General features: G+C 41.6%; 1 protein-coding gene across 1 annotated transcript in view; it reads right to left on the bottom strand.

The window, feature by feature from the left end:
- Positions 1-2,108: 2,108 nt before the first annotated feature.
- The window catches only part of PITPNC1 (phosphatidylinositol transfer protein cytoplasmic 1), an 86,878-nt gene continuing 66,114 nt past the window's right edge, over positions 2,109-22,872 (bottom strand). Inside the window, exons 6-10 of the mRNA XM_013299211.3 lie at positions 22,622-22,717; positions 13,730-13,885; positions 12,686-12,749; positions 8,811-8,929; positions 2,109-5,822 (exon numbers count right to left, since the gene is read on the bottom strand). Of these exons, the coding sequence (XP_013154665.2) occupies positions 5,817-5,822; positions 8,811-8,929; positions 12,686-12,749; positions 13,730-13,885; positions 22,622-22,717 (441 nt within the window). The 3' untranslated portion in view covers positions 2,109-5,816. The remainder of the gene's footprint in view (positions 5,823-8,810; positions 8,930-12,685; positions 12,750-13,729; positions 13,886-22,621; positions 22,718-22,872) is intronic.

The following is a 22,872-nucleotide window of genomic DNA, read 5'->3' on the forward strand; positions in this document are numbered from 1 at the left end:
GCCGCTGCGCGGCCAGACAACCAGCGGCATGTGGGATTCCCTTTATTGCGCTGTTTGCCGTGTGTTTCGCGCGCGGTGTTAGTCGGGTCGTGCCCAGGGCCGCCAGGAGCCGCCGTTGGGTGCGGGGCAGCGGCGGCGCCTCGGAGCAGGGCTGCTGCCGTTCGGCCTCTGCGCCGCAAAGCACCGTTGGTCTTAAGACTGCTGTAATGAAATGTATTCCCGCCTGCTGAGACGTGCCGTTTTCCCAAGGGAGGAAGGGTGGATGCCTGCCCTCAGCCAGGGCCCGCTCCTGCGGTTTTCCCAGCGGCGGGGTCTGGTGCGGGGGTTTCACGGGTGTCACGTATATTCACGTGTCGGTGGTGTGGGATTGTAACACGGGCCCGAGCTGTAAACAGCACCGAGGCGATGCGAGTCACCAGCCAGCCCAGCCAGCAGCTGGGGACACGCAGGGGCTGGGGACACGCAGGGGCTGGGGACAGGCCATGGCAGGGGCTGGGGACGAGCAGGGGCTGGGGATACGCAGGGGCTGGGGACACGCAGGGGCTGGGGACACACCGTGGCAAGGGCTGGGGACACGCGGGGGCCGGGGACACACAAGGGCTGGGGACACGCAGGGGCCAGGGACACACAAGGGCTAGGGACACGCAGGAGCTGGGGACAGGCCGTGGCAGCACTGTCACACCAGGCTCCAGCCGTGTCCCCCTGGCAGAGAGCAGCCATGGCCTCACGCCGGTGGCAGAGCCCCGGGCCGGGGTCCCGCAGCCCGCAGAGCCCATGGCCACCCCAGGGGCGAAGCCACCCAGGAGCCACCACCGTCTCCAGGCCCATCCCAGTTCCTGGTGTCTGGCCCGTGCTGTTGTTTCTGAGCTGAACGGAGACCAGCTGCTCCCCATGCAGAGAAAGCTGTCCGGGGGAGTCAGCAGCTGCTGAACCGCCTAAAAGAATCCTTGTACATGGGCAATTTCTGCTGACCACAATTAACTGACTCGTAGACAAGTCTGAGAGGTTTTAAGCGCTCTCTTTTCCAGTCTTTTCCAGTCTTTACAACACTGGGCCACCAAATCCTGCATAGAAAATTACACTTCCTACTGAAAAACTTCCTTGTCAACCAAATGGCCATTTACAAATCAATAGGCCGGCCCCAGACCAAGGAGCACTGGCCTTAAGAAACTCGTTTAAAAGCTGAGGCACAACAAAACTCCGGTAATTGTTGTAAAGGGTTTAAATTTTCCTTACAAGGGCAATTCTTTGTGGTATTTACTTTTAAGGAAGTGACTTGCAGAGCTGGGGGTAGAAATGTTCGTGGATATGTTCCATTGATATGTTATCTAGATATGTTGTAGTTATATACATCCATAGATATGTTAATGGAGACCTAGTCAAAGAAAATAGCCACAGTTGTAAAGAATAATTGTTGGTAGTTTATTTACAACAAAATGAGAGGGAAAATACAATATTAAAAATAATAAATAATTCGGAAAAAATCAGAAACTAAGTGATATGAATGAGGAATATGACAATCAAATTCTCCTGCTGAGCCTTGCATCGTTTAAGGTGCAGAGCATTTCCAGACTTGGTCCTCCTTTGGTGGTGGCCATGCGTTGCCTAAAGCAGCCACCATTGCTCTAAAGAAATGAGTTACTGGACATTCAGGGTCACATGGAATTATCACAGAAATGAAATAAACCAATGAAACCTGTTTTAGTGATGCCACGAAACTACAGGAGATTGTAATTCAATGACCATGCTCTTCATTTAAAGCAAAACGTTTAGACTTCTATAGCAATTTTAACTTGCACATAAAAACCCAAGTCCAAACAATGAGAACAGAAAAGCTCCTATTGACAAGATGATGAATTCTCTCTCACCGCACTCACTAACTCATGTAAAGCATATACATTTGGCTTATTTCAAATGAGAGCACATTGTTTTGAAGTTATAGTGCAGCAAGCTTCAAAGCAGTTTGAACAAAATACAGCGGTCTTGTTACAAACTAAAATTCAAGGAACAAGTATTTCCATTTCAAAATCTCTACAGCAGCAATTAATGCAAATTGGCTACTAGATGTCACAAAATCACCTTCCAGAATAATCAAAAAAGCCAAAGAATAAGGTCAAATAGTTTATTTTCACAGGATTTATCCAGTCATTTACAAAATTAACCATTACATTCATAAGAAATCCTATTCAGTATGTGTTTCAGGAATGTGCTGCTCCTCATAGTCTTTATGGATACCTCCCTTTTTTAATTTACTGGGAGACGTCCCCTCCTAAAGACTGCAATGAATTGCCAGTTATTTTGTAATGATTGTTCTATACGAAATACATAAATGTACAAGCAAAGCTGGGAAGAAGTTTCAATAGAAACCCAAAGAAACTAATTGTGTTCTTTGCTCTGAACTGTATTCTCCTTGATGAAAAGCTCCTTGCCAAGCCCCAGCAGAGCTGGATCGTGCAATCCTTCAGCCGCTGTGGCAGAGAACAGGAACACAGCTACTGTGCCTGTTCAGCTTTGCTGCACAGCACGAGGCTCTAAAGATGCACCCACTGAACGATCACAGCATTTATTTTTGCAAAAGAAGTGATGAACACCTGCAAATTGCTCTCTATTTTTCTCCTCATAAACATGTTTGAAAATACAACAGAAAGCACTGTGAAAAAAATCGGTAATGAAACCGACCCCTTTGCCTCAAGATGTTATGCTGAAGTGTTCAGACCTTGCTTTTCATTTAATTTCGTGTGCTTCTGAGCATTTGCTGGGAATATTCTAGAAAGTTATCCTACTTAGAAAACAAACAAACCCCAACCAAACAGAAAAAGGTATTTACAGATGACATTGACTACATGGTACTGAGCAGAGGGGAAAGCCAAGCTGGACACAGCAGAGGGTTACTGACAAAGGCAATGACAAGCCTGGGGCATTTCTGACCCAAAGCAATGAAACATCACCCATCTTTTTATCTGCCTTCATCAGCAAGCAACACGGGGGCAACGTGACTGATCCTTGTTGTGGCCAACGGGGAACTCCGGCTGTTCCGTCAGCAAACCCGGTGCTCCTGGAGAGCAGCCCTGCTGGGTGGCAGGGTGACAGCAGCAGCACCGGCAGACGGGACACGGAACAGTCTGTCATTTTTATCATGATGTGATCAGTGTCTTTCTCCGACATCTCTGTCACGCAGCTATTAAGATGTGTCCTATTCAGGTCTGTTAGTAACTGTCACACATGCCTTATCCCCAAAGCCACCTAATATGATAATCACTGTATCCACGTGGGATTGGAAATCAATCGGTTAAATGTAAGTAAAGGCAGGACTGCTTTGATCTAATAATCCCTGTCAGATGCAGATGCCAGAACTTATCTAGAAACAGTAACGTGTAAGCACAAGGACACTGTGATGGAGCTGAGCAAATTCTGCCTTGACAAAGACGACAGTCACTGAAAACCAGACGTCAGGGGGAGCAGACCTCGACTATTCCTATATAGGTCAAATTCAGGAAATTAAAACCCCACCAGACAATGCTTCATGTTTTCAAAGGTTTCCCTTCTCTTCCGATGTTCCAATCGTGCAACTAAACAAATAATAATAATTAAAAGAGCAGACCAGTTATAATCATGAATATACAATCTGCACACTTTTTACGCTGAAATCATAAACTAGCGTAGGCAAGTTTTGTTTGCATCGTTACAGCGGATTCTTTTCAAACAAATAAATCGTTACCCATTGGTTTACTAACCACACAGAATTACTAGCTCTGAGAAGAAAAGCAAAGCAAAACATGGACAGTAAGGGGGGGAACGCATGAAGTCAGACCACAGCTACCCTACAAAGAGCCGCAGGATTTTGCTAGCTACAGGATTTTAACTATCAAACAAATATACACTTGTTTTCAGTGCAGGCTGGCAGTGGAATTACTTCTCCTGCTACTAAAACTACTCTACAAATACCACACATTCAAGGTAACTCCTACTGGATCTACAGCCATCGAGAAGTTCAGTGCATTTCAGCCAGCAGATCCCAGCGTGGTGCTGAGAAGACGGCACGGACGTCCCGCCCAGGTAAAAGGCCACCCCAAACGGAGTGTTCAACATCCGACCCCCGTTCAGCTCTGGGGGACCCTCTTTTTTACCATCCACCTAACACCCCACCGGTGGTGCAAAATTTCACCCGCTTTGCTCTTGCTTCAGGTAATGGCTGTTGCTCCCTGGGAACTGAGCAGTGGATTATTGAACACCTCCTGCAGCACCCGCAGGTCCCGGCAGCGCCCACCTGTGTGACAGGCAGCGCACCCCAGGTGGGGGCAGTGGGGGACGTTTCTCACCGAGCTTCCGTTTTGAGAAGGAAGGAAGAAACCGCTTCTGCCATTTCTTTTTCTCCTCCTTCCAGTCTACACTTCCCTACCGGGAAACATCCTTTTCTGCATTTTAATTCCTGAGATCGAAGAGCTTCTGTTCCCTTAGCGTCGCCCTCCACGGACCGCGCAGCCCCACCATTCCCTTGCTTCCTAAAGTCACCAGGTTTGCTCACCCCTTCCTGGGACGATGGCAAAGCCTGGGACCAGCTTTTGGGAACGTGCTGTTTGGGAAAGACGGGAGGCGGGAAAGAAAAAAGAGCCTGATATTCTCTTTCCTTTACATTCAAGATCCTACAGCGTAACTACCACTCTTCTTCCAGCGAGGAAAAGACAGAATTCATTGGTTTTGCTTCTCAACTGGCTCAATTTAGCTGCTTTTTTTTCAATCTTACACAAGGAACACCACCGATGAACACCAATACGGACTTCAGAGACCACAAAAAGGACAGGGGAGAGCTATTAAAATACATTATTTACAACAAACAGGTGGTTTCTTTTACAAATTCTGTGCAAGGTAGAAATAGTTCAATGGCCTCAAAGTCAGTATAATTAATTACAATCAGGGCTTCGATACAGCGGTATTTTAGGTTTGAAAAGTTTTGCGTTTGTTAGCTAAGGCCCCAAATCCTGAGTCATATTAAGCGAACTGCAAGTCTGAGCGATTGCTGTTGGTGTTCGAGTGCAATGAGTTACAGGTCAAAGGTTTATGAATACACAGGAGAAGCCTGAGAGTAGGAAGGCTTTTAAAATCCGCTATAAAAGAAGAAGAAAACGGGAGGGTTTTTTCCTGTTAACCCTGCATTTTAGTTGGCACTGATTTGCCTCAGAAGTCCTTGGCAGCTTTACTAAATACTTACTCCTAATTATAAATGCTATGACCTAGATGAGGATTTGTAGGTAGGGTACTGCTACAGGACGATTTATGGTTTTTTAGGGTTCCCCTCAGGCTATTTCACCGTATGTCAGTAAGATGGCTTGAAACACTACTTTAGGAGTATATAAACTACATTCTCTTGCATGCACTTCTCTGAAGGTTTTAAGGATCAATTCTGAGGAAAGAAGTAATCTTTCCACACCAGTAAGATTATTTTAAGAGGAAAAAAAAAACAAACAACCAACTAACAAACCACCATGACCTTTGTAGAAATTAAGTTACATCAGTCTTGCTGTGGTAGACATGGCTTATCAGGAGGAAACATGCTGGGTTAATTCAAAGGGTTTTTTTCGCTGGATCTGGAAGAGTGAGAGTTTCTGGAGCAGATGTTTTCCGAGGCCGGTCTTTGGGAACCGTTAGGAATTCAGGAGCATCTGTGGAGAGAGGAGTTGACGGAGCACTAGATGGAGCACTGCGGGTTGAAGAAGGCATGGAAATGTTAGCGATAGATATTGCAGGTGGGAAGACGCCGATCTTCTTGTTGGTAGCTTCCTGAGTGGCTCTTTCAAACTCTCGAACTTGATCCATTGTCATGTCTTCGGCAAGAAGGAAAGAAAGATAAAAGGCATGTTAGAATAATTTCAAATTATCATTTCATTAACTCAGTTAAACTACTTCCATCCAAATTATAAATCAAGGAATGATTGCTTATCATGCATATCATTAAGTGATTCTCCACGTGAATGCCTTCCTATTGTAATGCATTGATGGGAGTACAATGTGGCCAACATAAAGGAAATGAAGTTAAGTACATTAATCACGTACTAATGGTTCTTCTACCTGTGTCTGAACAGAATAAAGATTGCTACCTCTGTAATTGCTGGAAAAATCAAGCTATTTCACAGGCAATTAAAGAATACATTTAGATACACAGTCAGCAAGTCGACTTTTTCAGGACTTGAAACCAAATAAAACTGATAGGGGGTTTGTTTCTTTCATTGAGATGATAAGCATGACCGGGTAAAGGGCTGGCTGTCATCGCTTTGTTCATCTACTGTAATTACCAAGGGATGATAAATTCTCTCTCCCCCCTGCACAGCTCCCATCGCACGATGCGCCTGCACGCACGGACTGAGGCCGTTTTGCTTTTCACTGCCAAATCCCCCAGCCCCCCCTCTTGCTGGAGAAAGCCACAACATGCTTTTCAGCTTTCCCATCCAGAATCCGTACTGAAAACATTTCTGGCCAACTGACAAATCCACAGCTTAATTCCCTGCAAAACAGAGGCCGAGAGGTAGAAGCCACTTTGCAATGGGAAACTGGTCCACAGCAGCGGCCCGTGTGCGTGTCACAGTGCTGCGGGAACCCACGAGAGGGCAGAGCAAGCCCAGCCTCCCGTGGTCCGAGCTCAGCCCTGCAAAACTTTTCCGGATAAATCCCAAATGACTGACATCTGCTACACACGGCAAACCAAGCGAAAAATCAGCGAGACTCTGCTGAAACCTGCTACTTCACGTCTGCGCTGCCTGGAAGATGCCCACTGAGCCAACTGGAACAAATTTTATGGCTTTCACTAAACATCACGTTAAATCTGCAAACGTGAAGTATTTCATTACGCTGTTTTATAGATTCTTTCAGCTCTGAAAGCTCAAAAAACCCCGCAGAAATAAAGACACTAGCATTTTAATCGATTTAAAATTCTCGCATATTTGGGCGCCTGAGACACGGGACTGGCAATGGTGCATACCGTGTGCGTGACAAAATCCTACGCTTTCCATACATCCATACTTTTTAAGATTACCCAGCTGTATGCAGCTGTAGCCTTGGCTGCAAACGTGATGTAGAAGCTTTATGTTGCATTACAAACCATTTTAAATAAACAAGAGCCCGCATGTTGCCAGCTGCCTTCTCCCTTCCCTGCAGACGACATTCCCGGGACCTTTCCAGCCCACATTGCAGGTTATTAGGAGCGAGGACTACGCTGCTTTCAAATCTGAGGTAAGTGGCAGAAATAAACAGATGGTCCCTGAAGAACTGTACCTACTCGTGCTGGAGACAGATCCGAGCCTGTCCTGCTGATTTACATCTCGTTTCACCCCCTGCACCCGTGTGTGCGGTGTTCCCAAACCCGAAGGGCTGAGAAGCCCCCGGACTCCGAAGGGCGCCCCTGCATTTATTCCAGCTGATTTCGACCCAGGGCTCCTGTACTGCCCCAAACAAAAGCTGTCTCGGATAAATGAAAGTGAAAGAGGACGGAAAGATTTCTCAGCTTCCTGGCCATTGAAATGAAGGTTGATAAAGTCTTGCTAAGTGACTGTTCATTTTAAATTCAGACACGAAATACTTACTGTCCCGTCAGTTGCCTTCTGTTTTTTAGCTCATATTTGCTTTAAATTCCCTTGTGGTCTGCAATACGGTCAAGTAAAACAAGTCTTTGCCCTGAGCTAAGAAAGCTCAGACATTTTTTCATTTTTTAAATTTTTTTTTTCATTAATGACAAATTCTGTTCTGACCTCAAAGGTGATTTTTCCACATGGGAACTAAGGATGGCAGGCTTCATTCAAAGCAAAATCCTCAATCTCAGAGCCACGTTCAGAACTGATTCGCGATTTACTGCTCAGCTCAGGAGTAACCTTGATGCCAGTGGAGCTACAGCATCACAAACACAAGAATTACCTCCCCTGGTTATTACTTCACCAACAAATTGCTGGTGGCAATTTCTGTGGAGTAAGAACGAAGGAAAGACTTGGAGCCCTGCAGGCTTTGCCCCACACTCACGACGTCAGTGAAACCATCACCCAGTTCTACGGTGCAACTAGTAGAAATAAAGGAATAAAACCATTTCAAAAGCAAATATCACTGCTTCTTTTCTATTTGCAGGGAGTAATAATTTCTGATTTTAGAAATTATTCTTAATAGATTTATTAGAAAATGATTATTTCTAATAGAAATATATTAGAAAAACCCTCTACTTGAGGTGCCCAAATTAGGAACTTAAATACATTATGAAATTCCCAGAATCTGAATCAAAGAACCTACGCAGAAGACCACCCTTCTCCACAAGCTGCTGTCACATACTTCCGAAAGTTTCTCACCTTGTTGGTAACTAATCAATGACAACATTAGAATTAGTTTGAAAAGAGAGACTCATTAGTGAGCTTTTTTTTTTTTTTCCTGGTGAAGCAAACAATTTTACCAGTCCCATAGAAATTTTCCACTCCCCACGTTCCTGGCTTTTTGACTGAAGCACTCTGAACTCCTGCATTTTTAAACTACTGAAATAATAGAAAGTAAAACTCCTCTTTAACTTCCTCTTTATGCATCCAACTGAAATTTGAGAATTGTGTTTTCCTGGAAGACGAGGAGTTGTACGTGAGCTCATCCCCACCCTTTCTTACATCAGTGGCAGTTTACAGTGCAAATGAAAGGCAGGATCACACTTCACGGAGAAAGATTCTGTTCCTACGGAACCAAAACCTCCAAAAAATTCCACTGACTGGCCAGCAAGATCAGTCAGTTGCTCTTCGCTGATCTGTGCAGGTCTATTAGCTGAGGATGGCAATATGTGTTAAAAATTGACATACTCTTGCTTTGGCATGGCTCTCTATTTCATCCACAGTAGATGAATGTTGGTTGCAAACTTTAATGTTGGTTTTTTCATGCATATTTTTCTCGTATTCTCGAACATCATCCATAGTCATATCTGTAAAAAGTTCAAAATTGTTGGCATTTTCCATTGATTCAGTGCAAACTTCATTTTTTTTTTTTTCTTTTTAAGGAGAAGATTCTAGGAACACATAGTCTTTCAGCAGAAGCCAAAAAAGGATTTAAAAAAAAGCACAGAGCAACTAGCTTTATGAAAACTGACTCATAAAGGTAGTTGTGTCAGCCAAGGAAGGTGTAAGAAGGTTAAGTCAAAGGGAGTCAGAGAACAGGAAGGAGTGGAAATTGTTTAGGAGTATCTGTGTGACATAAGGTAGGCAAAAAGTACTGAAGTGCAGGACTTGGCAAAGGCCACGATCTTCTAAAAAGATTTTAGAAGATCCCTTGGAATAAAAGATAGATATAGAAATATAAATATTTACTTACCTTTCCAGGCACTTTCAAAAAGATTTTACGTTATCTTTGCATAGTACATCTCATAACCAGCAAACATTTTTACTGTTAGAGCACACATCAGCTTAGATTCCAGAAACTAACACTTAATTATACTGGTAAGTGAATTAATCGTGACTATGTTAACAGTTTTGTAGCCTCAAGCAAATTAATGAATTATAAGAATTAGAAATAGTCTATAAATCAGGCTGATTCTACCAGCGGGATCATTTGTCACTGTCTAGACATGCCTGACGTTGTCAAACGACTGCGTAATCTGGTAGGTGCCTGCTAGTTAACTCCAAGCGTTTATTACAGATTTTAGAAAGATTTGTCATAAACCACACTTCCAGTAAAAACATAAAGCATCCAATTAACTGACTTGTGATCTTACTCTTCTGAGTATTCCCATGCTTTCAATAAATCTACTGGAGAGCAAGGTGTAAGGGAACATAAATCTGTCAGAATTTTGGTCTGTTCTTTACAATGGTTTGGTAACTTCAGAGCTTCATGACAGCAGCCATCAACTTTTTACTCGTAAAACTTAAGTAGCGTTTTATTAGCACAGTATACTTGCAGATGTATTACCCCTTTTGGTAACGTACACTGTGCTTTTGTTCTTGAGGCTACCGTTTTTCTCCAGTTTATTATGTGCCACTTGGATTTGCAAATTCTTGTATCACACCACTCCTCGTTATTTGATACGAGGCTATTGCTGCATTTTACGAGACAGCTTTTAAGAAAAAGATATATTGGGAAAAATTCCTTTGCCAAAAGGGTTGTCCAGCACTGGAAAAGGCTGCCCAGGGAGGTGGTGGACTCATGACCCCTGGAGGGATTTAAAAGCCCTGTAGATGTGGCACTTAGGGACATGGGTCAGCGGTGGCCTTGGCAGTGCTGGGTTAATGGTTGGACTTGATGATCTTACAGGTCTTTTCCAACCTCAATGATTCCATGATTCGTAGTACAATGTAGCACTACATCAGTGGAAATGAAATGCAGTCTAAAATTCTGATCAAAAGGAAACATGGAACACCACTAACTCATACTCTCTTAGTCTTTTGCTTTTAGTGTTATCTGAAATGAAAAATAAGCTCATAAGCCATGTCAATCACATGCTAAGGATGCACTGTGCCAAGCAGAGAACATGCTCTTTATTAGTAAATAACACGGTGAAAATAGATTTTCTTATAATAAAGCTAAATACAGTTTAGTAAATTTAATGACAAGACACATTCATACTTACAGTATCAGTAACAGTAATCAGTCAGTAAGATCCATAACGTAACTGATTGATACTCAGCTTTATCACACTGATTATTTGATCCAGTTTAGCTGACTAACATCATCTCCAAGTCTTTGTTAAAATTTTATTTTAAAAGATGGTAAGAGACACAGTGAAGGCACACAGATGCTTTAAAAATTATACTTTTGAAAAACCCTCCCTACACACATAATAAGCATGTCAAGAGCAGTACCACGAGAGTTTTACGGATCATAGGTATTAAACTGAAATGGATAAATACAAATTAGATCTCACTCGTTTTGGATAATGACATACTTGGTTTCTAGCCAGCAAGTCTTACCAACTGTTGTACTTCAGAACAACGCAGCGGCATAAGGGCTGCAGACAGCACAGAGTCACCCAAACTACCTTTCCGTACTTTCTTTTTTTATAAATCTTGATATATATTTAGCCTTTACTCATATCAATTTTAGTAAGCCCAGATTTTTTAGGTTTTGTACTTCGCCTGACAATTAAGTTCTAAAAGTACACTACATTATTTACTAAAAAGACTCACTGTGACAGTAAAAATTCACAAGATAATTGTGTATCACAGTATTTGTGGAAAGAATATTTTTGACTGTGGATTCAGAGTTAAGTTGAGAAAATCTGTAGTTAAATGTTTTTGGGCTAAACCTATTCCATATGTTTAACTTTACGACTCCTCACTTGTTAATGACTTCAATAACTCTGCTGAAGTGCAGATGACTCTTTGCTTCCCAGGAACATGTCTTTATGCCTCAAATATTTTGCGTAGATTTGGGGCAAATTCATGGGCTTATTTATTACATGAAGTCAGGCTGCTTTGTGTAAAGTTATCAGTTTCCCTGACTTTGTACAGGAAAAATGACAGGTGGTTATATTTCAGGTAGAAAAAAAAAATATCTAAAATACTCCCCCCCCCCCCAGTATTGCTTAAGAAATCTTTCTACCTGGATACAAAACTTGCTTACTAGTTCATGGCTATCCCGAAATAGAAGATATTTTTAGGAGATTTCAGTATTTTGATGATCATTACAGCACAAGGTTTTCATGCAGTATTACATGTATTAGAACTTTATGTTTTCAACAGCAAATTTTTCTGTATTTTCAAAAAAACAGCACAATGACTTTGGTGTAGATTCTAGTGTAAAATTATGCATGTTTATGAAGTCACTGGAGATGTGTGCGCACCAGCTGGGCTAACTGACTATTTCTAAGCAATGCAGCATGTTTCTGAGTTTTGATGAAAGAAGGTGTCATTCTTATCCACGAAATGCCCAAAACAGTGTTTCCTGAAGCTTAAGGAGGGTCTAAATAAACATTCTAAATATATTCCCAAATTCCTATTATATGTTACAGGAACGTCTTAGAATCTGCTCTACAAGTATCTATGATTATGGATACATCTTTCTGAAAATACACGTAAAAAGCACAAACCCCATGAGCTTATTTTACAAACTGTAATCGGCTGTTTTGATATTCAGATTACTCTGTACTATTGAAAGTGCCCATTCCTACAGCTGGTTCGTGGATTCAGAACAGTTTTTGCACGCAGCTGCTGTTGAATCAGACCCAGTAGGCTTTACATTTATATCTGTTTTTCAGAAAGGACATTAAGAGCTTCATCTTTTCTTTACTGCAATCCATATTAAGAGCTTAAAACTTTCCTAAAAAGCTGAAACTGTGCTGGATCAGAGTTTGTGGTATGGAAGTGACTGCACGTCAATGCAGTCTTAATAAGAAGCTTTATTCAGACCTGCATGCAGTTCTCCATATAGATGGCTCTCGGCAGGGGCAGCTTTTATCTGCCTACAATGCAGGGTGACGGGACTGATGCATATACACCAAGATGTGCAGGATGTAAAGGTGTCCCTGTATGCTGCCTGCTGGCTGCCTAAAGCACAGCCCACTCTTGTTATGAAGAACCTGCTGTAAATGGGCTCCGTGCGTTCCAGAGAAACTGAACATTGTTCCATCCCTTTCATGAACAACTTACACTAGGGCCTGACGATCCATGAAATCAATGCAAACCTGTTGTTAACTGCCATAAGCTTTGCACCAGCCCTTTTAAATGGGCTGGATTTGGAGAATACTCACCATACCACTCATCAACCCAGGCAAAAGCCTGCCGGTGACCAATCAATAGTATATCTCTGACCACCTGCAAAACAAGGAAAAGGTTAAATACATCTGCAGCAACAAAACATTTTCGAAAAGTCACAGCTGTCTTTCTACATGATTTAAAGTGAAAAATATTCTGACAGTTTTGTGTCTAAAAAGACACGCCCTAGAGAGCCAGACACGCTGTCTCTGGAGGTCTTGCAGTCCAGCCTCCCACCTGAAGTGGATCTGTCGCCAACACTGGATCACATTAGCGTGGCTTTGATGAGCACGGGAAGCCATTTGGGAATGTGTACAGAACCCATTAATCTTTGGGCAATTACCTGTTCTGGAACTCTTCTTTTTCCTTGTTACGTTTTTCACACGTGTGGAAAGTCAATACTCTGAAAAATACTACGATTTGGCTGTTACACTGTTCATTAATTAATTTTGGTAGATGGACTGGAAAACTTCCACACTACCTGTTTGTAAGAAGTTCTGCACATCATTGCTACACGTACGGTACTCGTGTACTCATACTTTAGCTCCTATATTTATCAGAGTATTGAGGGGAGATTTAGGCGAGATATTAGGAAGAAATCCTCCCCTGTGAGGGTGGCAGGACACCGGCACAGGGTGCCCAGAGCAGCTGTGGGTGCCCCATCCCTGGCAGTGTCCCAGGCCAGGCTGGACAGGGCTGGGGGTAACCTGGGCTGGTGGGAGGGGTCCCTGCCCAGGGCAGGGGGTGGAACCAGGTCATCTGTATGGTCCCCTCCAACCCAAAACCATTCTGTGATTCTACCATAAAGTTATTGATAGTGTTTCTCAACCTTAGACATGAGCAGCTCCAGGCTTTGTCAAGTCTGTACCCAGAGATGAACTCTTTGGCTCTGCTCCAGATCCTTCAGACCTTGAGAGAGGTCTGAGAGCTGATTCAGCTGAGCATCCTAGCTTCTGCACAGCCACGGTTACATTCCTCCGCAGGGTAGTGCTCAAGTTCTGTTTATGTGAAGGATAAGAAATGGCTCCTGTTTCACTGACCTTGTGTACAAATTGCTCTACTCTGGTTTGAAGTCCCCAGACTTCAAATTTCACAGTCACAAGTTTGTAGGAACACATAATCGGCTGATGGGTCTCTCTCCAGCCTTCTTTTAACTGGCCCCTCCCAGTCTTCTGTGACTTGAAATATTTAGGATCCTGCAAAACAAAGAAAACATACTGGGAAGTGCAGGAGAGAAAGTCCCGTTTGCCAGTTTGCTAAAGTAAATGCTTTGATAAGACATAAAACATGAAAACATGCTAATAAAGATCATGAAAAAGTAATACGAAATTGACTTAAATAAGGACGAGGATATACCAAAATCCAATCCTGTCTTTTATCCAACGGCCAGTGAGTCGACAGCAGCATATTCTTGGATATGCTTTGACAATCAGAGCATCGAGGGCATTTTCAGCTATAGGAAAATATGTTATTGCAAGTCATTACAATACAGCGCACTCCAAGTGTTATTTATGGCCTTTGGAAAAAACAACATTACTTCTTCAGAGCTTGCTTTTCCACTACTCCCTCAGCGTGACTTACTCGTACTTTCTACCCATGCCTGTCTTCCTGAACTCATGTCCAGCTTGAGCTTTGACACACGGACACTGACGTGACCCTGATAATGCCATTTTCAATTTTAAGTGAACTTGTATATGCAGGTGACCAGCTAAGTCTGAAACTCCTCCAACGTAGCCAGCTCTGGTTACAACTGAGTTATTGTCAAAACACTAATTTCATCCCTGTCTCTGTTTTACGAACAGGAAAATAAAATAAATTGGTTTTGAAATTACAACAGCAAGACCAAATAAACAATAAGGACGTTAGTTCATCTTTAAAATTCACTTTTATCTGTACAAAATACAGTTTTATCTATCAAAGTGTTATTTTCCATACTGGTATAATTCCATTTCTCCTTATGTCCAATACTGCTAATTACATCTTGTAAATAGAAATAATTTGCAGTTAAGAACTGATTTTCTAAACTTGAAAATAATGTTTCAGTAAATTCACAGCGGAGCTTGTAAAATCTGTCTTCAAGAATAACCACCAGTGTTCATCTGTGTTGCCTTCCCCACAGCTGAGATCTGGGAAGATCTTTTAAATCCATCTTTTTGTTACGAAAGCAGTTAAATATGTATTAAGTACGTACTTAAATTATGCACTAAATGGAAGACAAATCAGGAGAAAAAAAAAACCCCAAAAAATTGATCTGACCTTAATTTTCTTTCATAAGTGAGAGCTTATATACCATTCTGCATCCCTTTTTTCTACTGTTTAGGTATCTCCTGACTTGGCATCTGATTTTATCCATAAACTGAAGCTCTGTCATTAAAGCATCTCTACAAAGCTCTAGTGAGGTGACAGTCTTCTTTCTCGGTGAAAGTCATTGCTTTTATTGCTGACACATTCTTTCCTAAATAGAAACTTTGAGCTCTCAGTATAATAAGGTTTCAATGTTAAATCACCATAAAAACAATTCAGCGTCATCATCACTCAGAGCTATGTACCACTGTATATCACAACGCACAGCCACATGATGCTGCCAATCTTCTCACTCAATAAAGCTTGACCTCAGATGTATCTAGATATTTTCTGGCTGGAAGAGCTGTTTTATAACTGATCACTGCCTGAAGCAATTAGCATAATAATGGTATATATATATATAAAAAAAAAAGTAAAAAGGGAAGGACTAAGATACAATATTCAGAAAGACGTAAAATTCTAATAGATGGTTCCATGAATGAAGAAATAATTACAGAAAATAGGATTTCAAACATTCCTGCAAAAATATTCCCCTGTGAAGTTATTATTTCTAAAAAGGAAAATCAAAGAAAAGTAGTTTCCTGTAAGGAAGAGTCTGCTGTTTCTTACATACACCTATGGTGCTAGTGTGATGGAGCCGTTGTCTTGATTAAGCATTGCAGATACGCACTTTAATAATCCTGAGTGTTACATTTCACATCCCTTCAGCGATAACCAGCTCTGTAATGGACTAACTTCACGTTAGTCCAAAGGGATTTAACGTAATGAATTTGAGTCGGCATCAAGTATTCAGAATTTATAAATGAAAATTAAATAAAGAACAGCCACCCTGCCTGCCTGCTCAGTTATGCATAAAAACTTGCGCCTCGTTCAGACGGCGCGAGCCCACGGGATGCTGTGAAAGCCGTGTTTGCCTGTTTTATTTTTGTGAAGTTAACCCAGCAGACAAGGGGTTTCATACTGGAAATTGTTCTGAAACTGGTGCCCCACAATTAATCCACCTACTGCAATACAGTGAATCCACGGCATCACTCCTGCCTGCAAATTCCTTTAACAGCACCCAGAGACGGCACATTCGCTTCCCTTAATCGTGTCCATTTTCCTTGAAGGACACGACGATTTGCAATGCTGGGCAACACGTCTCGTAGCTGTCATGGAAATTCCTGCTTTTCTGAAAACACTCACATACTGATACTCTAAAACTATTGAGCGATGAAGGGAAGCCAGGGAACAGCAAGAATTCAGAGGAATAGATTTCCAGCTGGCCATATGCAAGATGAAGGCATTACAGATTTTACTGAGTGCTTGCTCAGGCGAGCTCAAACTCAGCCTGCGCACGAGCTGCGTCGTGGGCTGCAAGACACGAGGCAACGTGAAGCAAAGTGAACTTGAGAGTTTAATCTCTGGCCCATCACTTCAAAGGGCATCGATGTTTTACAGGGGGAGTCCTTACCCTAAGTAAAACGAACATCACTGGGCTTTTTACCTGGATCTAAAACCCCAGTGTTTTTAAAAAAGTCGTTGGTTTAGACAGACACACATTCTGGCTCAGCAATTGCTTGTGCTATGGTTCACACAAGGAAGTATTTAGGGGAAGAATCTCTATATTAACTCTATATTTTGCATATATTTATGCTTTTCCTAGGCCTCTGCTGTTGGCCACAGCCATGGGGAGCACACCACGCCAGAGGCACCTTTGGTGTGACCAGAACTGCTCATTTTTTGCTTTTCACTTTTCAATATCTGCCCCAAAGCCCACTGAAACCAATGAGAACTTTGACGTGAAAGCCACAACCCAGAACGATTTTATGTGCCTAACTCATGCTTCACATGGCCAGATTGAGTCACAGCCTGGAATCCTTTCTGCAATCCAGGCATACAAGGTCCTTCTCAAAAAAAAAAACCCACCCCAAACCCCAGGAACTAGGGATGATAATTTTCTATTAAATGCAAGCAGAAATTACGCTGGGACACAACACTGCTTCTCCTCCTGACTTTCATGCCGTAGCTCACTGATTAAGTTCGTCAGAACAAACTAGACTCAGGGCCACGCTGCCATCCCTGCAGGTCCCAGGAGGAAGCGTGGAGCACCTGCCTCTGCCGGAGCACGGCCGTCCTCGTGCTGCTCCCCTGTGAAAGGCATGGCGATTTGCAAAGCACAGCAGGCTGGGGCGTGGCAGCGTGCTCTGCGGGCAGGAATTGTGGCACACGCCTCTGAAACGCTTCTGTCAGTGACCAGAAACTGGGTGAGCTGATCTTTGGTCTGACCCTGGTTTTATGTTATTATTTAGATCATTAATTTTGTGCATGTGCCTTATTTTTTGCTTTTAGCCACACCACGCCTTCCTCTCTAGAGAAGCCGTCATCCAAAGGATACTGACTCTATTCACTGTTTTCCCCTTAATTTATCTACCGGCAAAATCCTCAATCTGTTTTAAATGTAATGGCATAGCTAAAATCTTTTTGTTTAAATAACCTTCTCGTCCTTTTATCAGGCACAATTTATTAGGAAAGCCCATCTGGCAAATCCTTTTGCTACAGAGGAGCAAAACCTACTCTGTGTTTGCAATACATTATTGCCAGGTGCAGAGTGATTTAAAAATAGCACTTCTGCTAACGTAGCAGAAACATCATGACCCATAAGCTGGGCTTATTTGAGAATAAAATGTAAAATTACAAGAAAGTAAAATAAAAGCCACAGTGTGATGGGTATGGTTTCAAACACAGCACTCTCCCCATGTTTCTTACTTCGGCTGTGGCTGGTGGTTCCTGTCTCAACATGCTTATTATGGGAGATTCCATTATTTGGCATTTAGCATTTATTTACTTAACCTTCCTCCTGGACTGCAGATGTCATGGGCATCAGATGCGGGACTGCACCCCCCACCAGGAGGCAAACACCAACACGCTGACGATATAGCGCTGGGTTGTCGCAATGCCTTTTCAGATTTCATTCCGAAACGTTATTTTTACTGAAATAATTTTACTGAAATATTTTACTGAAAAAAGTTCATTGCTTGGAGAAAACTTCCGAATCCGAACGGGCACACTTTCCCTTAGCTTTGCCATGGTATCAGGCGTGCTTTGAAGATGCCGTACTATTCCGCAGCTGGCAGCACCCCCTTTGTTTGTACACTGGAAGCCTGCGTGGAATATCTTGTTAGCCTTGTCACCGGTCTGTCTTGAAAATTACTTGCTTGTTCAGCCATTTTCACATGGAAAAAGATCCCCAAGCTGAATGTGCTCTCCAGAGGTGAAAGAGCTTTGTGCTTATGCCATGCATCCTATTCTCCTACTGGAAGGTGCTCAGATCTTCCAGAAATGGATTCCTCCTTCCTTCCTTTTGGTGCACGGATTCATTTTTTTCAGAGTCCTATTGCAATAGATTCCACCACCATGCTTTTGAAGTGCAGTCAGGCTTTTTTCCTCCTTTAAGGTGAAGACCATTTTGTTTGATCTTGAATTTCAGAATTAATCCTTCACGGGTTTAATACATGTGATCTGGCATTTCCCCATCAGCTGCAGTTACTAGGTTTTGGATTTAAGCTTATATAGCTAGGGCTCTGGAAAGATTTGCTGATGTAAAGATGTTACTATAGACATTTATGTGGAGGAATTTTTTTAAAGGATTTTTTTTTTACTTCTTTTTGAATTTCCATTAAAATGTATTTTCTGGAAGAGCTAAATACTTTAAGGAGTGTAAATATTGGGGTGTTAATAACTGAGATGTTAAAATATGATAATCCTGCCAGCCTTTACGTGAGCTCACAACCCAAGTTAGTAGGGAAAAGGACAATTTTCATCTGGTTTTGCTGTGCGCTGTCCCGGACTGCTGTGCTGCAGTGTCGCACACGTTCAGTGTGGGGGCTGAGGCAGCTGTATTATTTCAACTACCATAATTTTCTGGCTCTGTAATGGGATAGAGGTTTTGTTATTCTGAAAGCACCTGGACAGTACTAAGCTGGACCTATTACAGTGCAGCTGTGTTAAAGTAAAAAAAGCCGGCAACTGAAGAAGAAAACTGCAGCAGCTGCACAAAGTCTTTCTGTTCGGAGGTAACTTAAAAAGTTTATTCCATTTGTCCGACTCTCAACTGCTTTGTTACAAACAGGAAATGAGACACTGTTAATTTTGAGAACTTGAGTATGTTTACAAAGAACATTTTGCTCAGTAGCTCACATCCATAGTAAATGTTTCATTTCAGCGAATGATTCACTTGAGGCCCTCGCTCTTCAGCATAGCTCCGTTTTATTCTTTTCTATAATTCAGATAAATACGTATGTCTATTTAGGGAATACACAATGGCTGGTGATACATATTCATTGATGGTAAAGTTGCAAGGAAATGACTTCACAAAATGCACAACTACCCTTACCTGTAGGCTTGTACATTCTTCATACACAAATATAAAATTCAGTATTCAATGTAATAGGTACGTTCAGATCTGGAAACGTATGTGACTCCTTAGGAAAGACAGGCAAACTTGTTAGCTTGGATCTAGATTCAAACTTTCTCAATTTGGAACCTGGCATATAAACTTCTTACAAGTTTAAGGGGTTTTAGGTCCATGCCTGTAAAAAAAAAGCTTTCTTTAATATATGGCAGCACTGCTAAGTATTCTGGTGGGTACTTCACAATGAAGTTTGTAGATGGTCATTAAGCTCAAATTAAGTCACCTGTTCTGAGACAGCCAGAAGGGCTGCAGTCAGTCATAGCTCCTCCAGCCTTCCACAAGGGCAACTCTTCTGCCAGCAGAAATCAGTGTACCTCCACGGGAGACACAATTGGACTGTGTGTGTTTGTAACAGCTAACAAAACTGTCTTCTCATTCACTGTTTACTTGGTGATTTAAGTCCTCTCATGCATATACCGACAGATAAGCCCTCCATTCTTAAGGGAATTCACATCACTTGGATGATTCTGGTCAAGAGATCACTCGGTATTATGTGGGCAGAGGTTCCTTTAAAGCGTCCCTCAATAAAAAAGCAGCTCTCCTTAAGCCTCCAGCTAACTGTATTTTTTTTTCTTCAATTTTAGTTAATATTTAGAAGGAGAGACAAAGCAGATGTGCACAAAGTTGAATTCAATCATCTTCCCTTCAGCCATCACAGCATTTTCATGGAACACTTCTCCTCTCTCAGCAGTACCAGCACAAGTCAAAATGAGCTGTGCAATTCAAATGGAATAGTATACATATGAAGCTGTTTTATACATTTTGTATTTTTATGTGTGAATCATTATTATGGAAGTTACACTCGAAGAAAGAATATAGATCTGTTTATAACATTCAAATCAGGACAACTGAAAAGATAATTTTTTAGATCATAGGTGCAAGCAGTTGAAATCAGGAGTGAAAGGTTTCAATTATTTAAGCTACCTCTCTAATATACAGTAATACAACCCAATAATGCAATTTGCTACTAAAAACTGAAGGATATTTTTCATTGAAGAGGGGTGCACTTTTGTCAGGATATAAAAGAATTTTAAAGCTCATTTCTAGAAGCCACGAAGTATGCTGATCCTGGAACTTGCTTAATTTTAAGCATGTGAAAGATCCATTACTAAGATTACTAACATGCCTGAAGTTAAAATCATTCTCACTGATCTTTCCGGACAGGAGTCAGAACTTACCCTGTGGGATCTAATTCTTAAATCCTGAGGATCGTACTTCACTTTTAATCTTTAAACTTAGCATGGATTCAGATTAGATGGTCTAAAAGCAGCCAAACTGCTGTTATCTGTATAACTAAAATACCTTTCAAAAGCTTACAGTAAATGGTTTTTAGTTATCTCTGAAACTGTTATTTGGAAAACAGATCATTTCTCATTTACATAAGAGTTACTTTTTTATGCTGTTCTGATTGAAAACAGATGGAAATTACATTCACAAACAATAAAATTCTTTTTATAGTCCCTAAATTATGCGAGAGGCCTCATCAGAAATGGGAATTTGGCTTCATCTTCATCATATACTAGCATTAAAACTGCATAGTTTGTAAACTTTGGAAGATACTGAATTCAACTATTATTAATTCAGTATCAATTACAGGATGTGTACACAGTTAAGTGCTAAGGTGTTCATAATATTTTGTATGAATTCTGAAACAGAATTTGGTAACCAACATACAAATCATCCATCAGTACAGAAAAAACAGCAGATGCTGGGCTATTTTTGTTGTTTAAACCCATATAAAATTCCATTTTGCTTGGGATCTAGATTTGTCTTTGAAATAACAACACAAAGACTCTGAAATCCTTTTCTTACTTGTCATGAGGCTGGTTTTATATATCATAGGAGTAATCCCATTGAAATTTTCCTTAATAGTTGGCTATTAAAAATAGGAGGGAAAGCTGAAAAGCTAGTTGTTACCTTCGTGTTTACAATTTCCGAAAGTGCAGACACTGAGATGAAAAATCTTACATGATTTCTTTAAAACACAGTCAAATGCTCACCCGTTCAATAGCAGCAGTCATTCCTAAATGGAACCAGAAGACCGTGGAGTTCAGATAAGATGATGGGATCGATCAGCTGTTTCATGAGGTGTTATATAATTCTTGGTACTAAACAGATGGGTTTCATTATCGAAGGAAACTAATGAAATTACTTTTCATTCTACCGTAGACCCATTTTTGGTTTATGACCCATACATAAAACTTGAAATAGGGTCTATAAATGGAAGATAACAAGTCCCTGACTTTTTTTTAGTCTGAAAATCATGTCTCCTATGGTATAGAAATACATTCATTGGCAGGTCTTCATTTTCTATCCTAAAAATGATTATGTAGTCTCGTTTTGTATAGTCCAACAGCTGCCATACTCATTGCCAGCTATGAATATATACTTGGCTCCAGAGGCAAATCCTATCTCCAAAATTAAATGCAAGCATAGATCTGATCATTCCTCTCCTGCTGCTTCCTGAACCGTGATTTTTCAGGTCTGAGGTTATAACATTGAGACCTCACCTTCATTCGCATGGTGGCTGCTGATTTCAAACCAGCAAACTGCACTGACCTAAAAGAAACACGTTCTTCAGAGCCACACGCTATCAAATATGCATGGGAGCAGTTTTCCAGGGAATTTTAAGAGACTGAATGTGTCTGCTGCCATCGATGCCTTTTGGCAGATTTACCAGGGTATGCAGTATGCTTCAGTCCTCCTTGCTTTTGTGGCATGGTGGCCCCCAAGCATCAGCCCTGTTCTCACTGCAGCACCTTTTCTTTGCCCAGGCTGCGACACTTCGCATGACTTAGTAGTTGGGGCAGGATGCAAATAAGGACAACAGGCACGTTTAAAACTTCTCAGACCTGCAGACACTTCACTGAGCTCCACGATTCAAAGAAAAGGCCCTTTCAGCTTCAAACGAATTCAGCTGAAAATCAAAGGTGTAGTACAGGGTATGTTCTGATAAGGGTATGAAAGCATTTCAAAAGGTTGGAGGAATCTGCAAAAGAAAGTGTCAGGCAACCCAGACAGAGGGTTGCTATCTGCTTCCCCTCTGACTGAAAGCTTTTCAAATACTGCTGACCAGCAAGGTTTCATACAAAAATAAAATTGTTTTGATTCCTATCAAAGCTTTCCTGCTTTTACATCCCCTTCTTCACCATTTCACAACCAAGTTGTCTCTTACCTCCGATTCCTTGTAATAGCGCTCGGGGATTTCATCGCTCGCAATATCAATAAAGCAGACTTCTCGCTCCAGATCTTTAGCTTCTTTGTCAAAAATCTGCGAGATGTAAAGAAATTCAACACTGTAACAAAACAACACCCATGCAAAATCCACCTGGAATAATGGTTATGAGTGATTTCAATGATTTGTGCAACATGACGTATGTTGGGCTTCCATCTGAACTGCCTCTGATGCAAGAATCGAAAGCTTTT

The sequence above is a fragment of the Falco peregrinus genome, chromosome 2 (genome assembly GCF_023634155.1).
Source record: "Falco peregrinus isolate bFalPer1 chromosome 2, bFalPer1.pri, whole genome shotgun sequence".
NCBI lineage: Eukaryota > Metazoa > Chordata > Aves > Falconiformes > Falconidae > Falco > Falco peregrinus.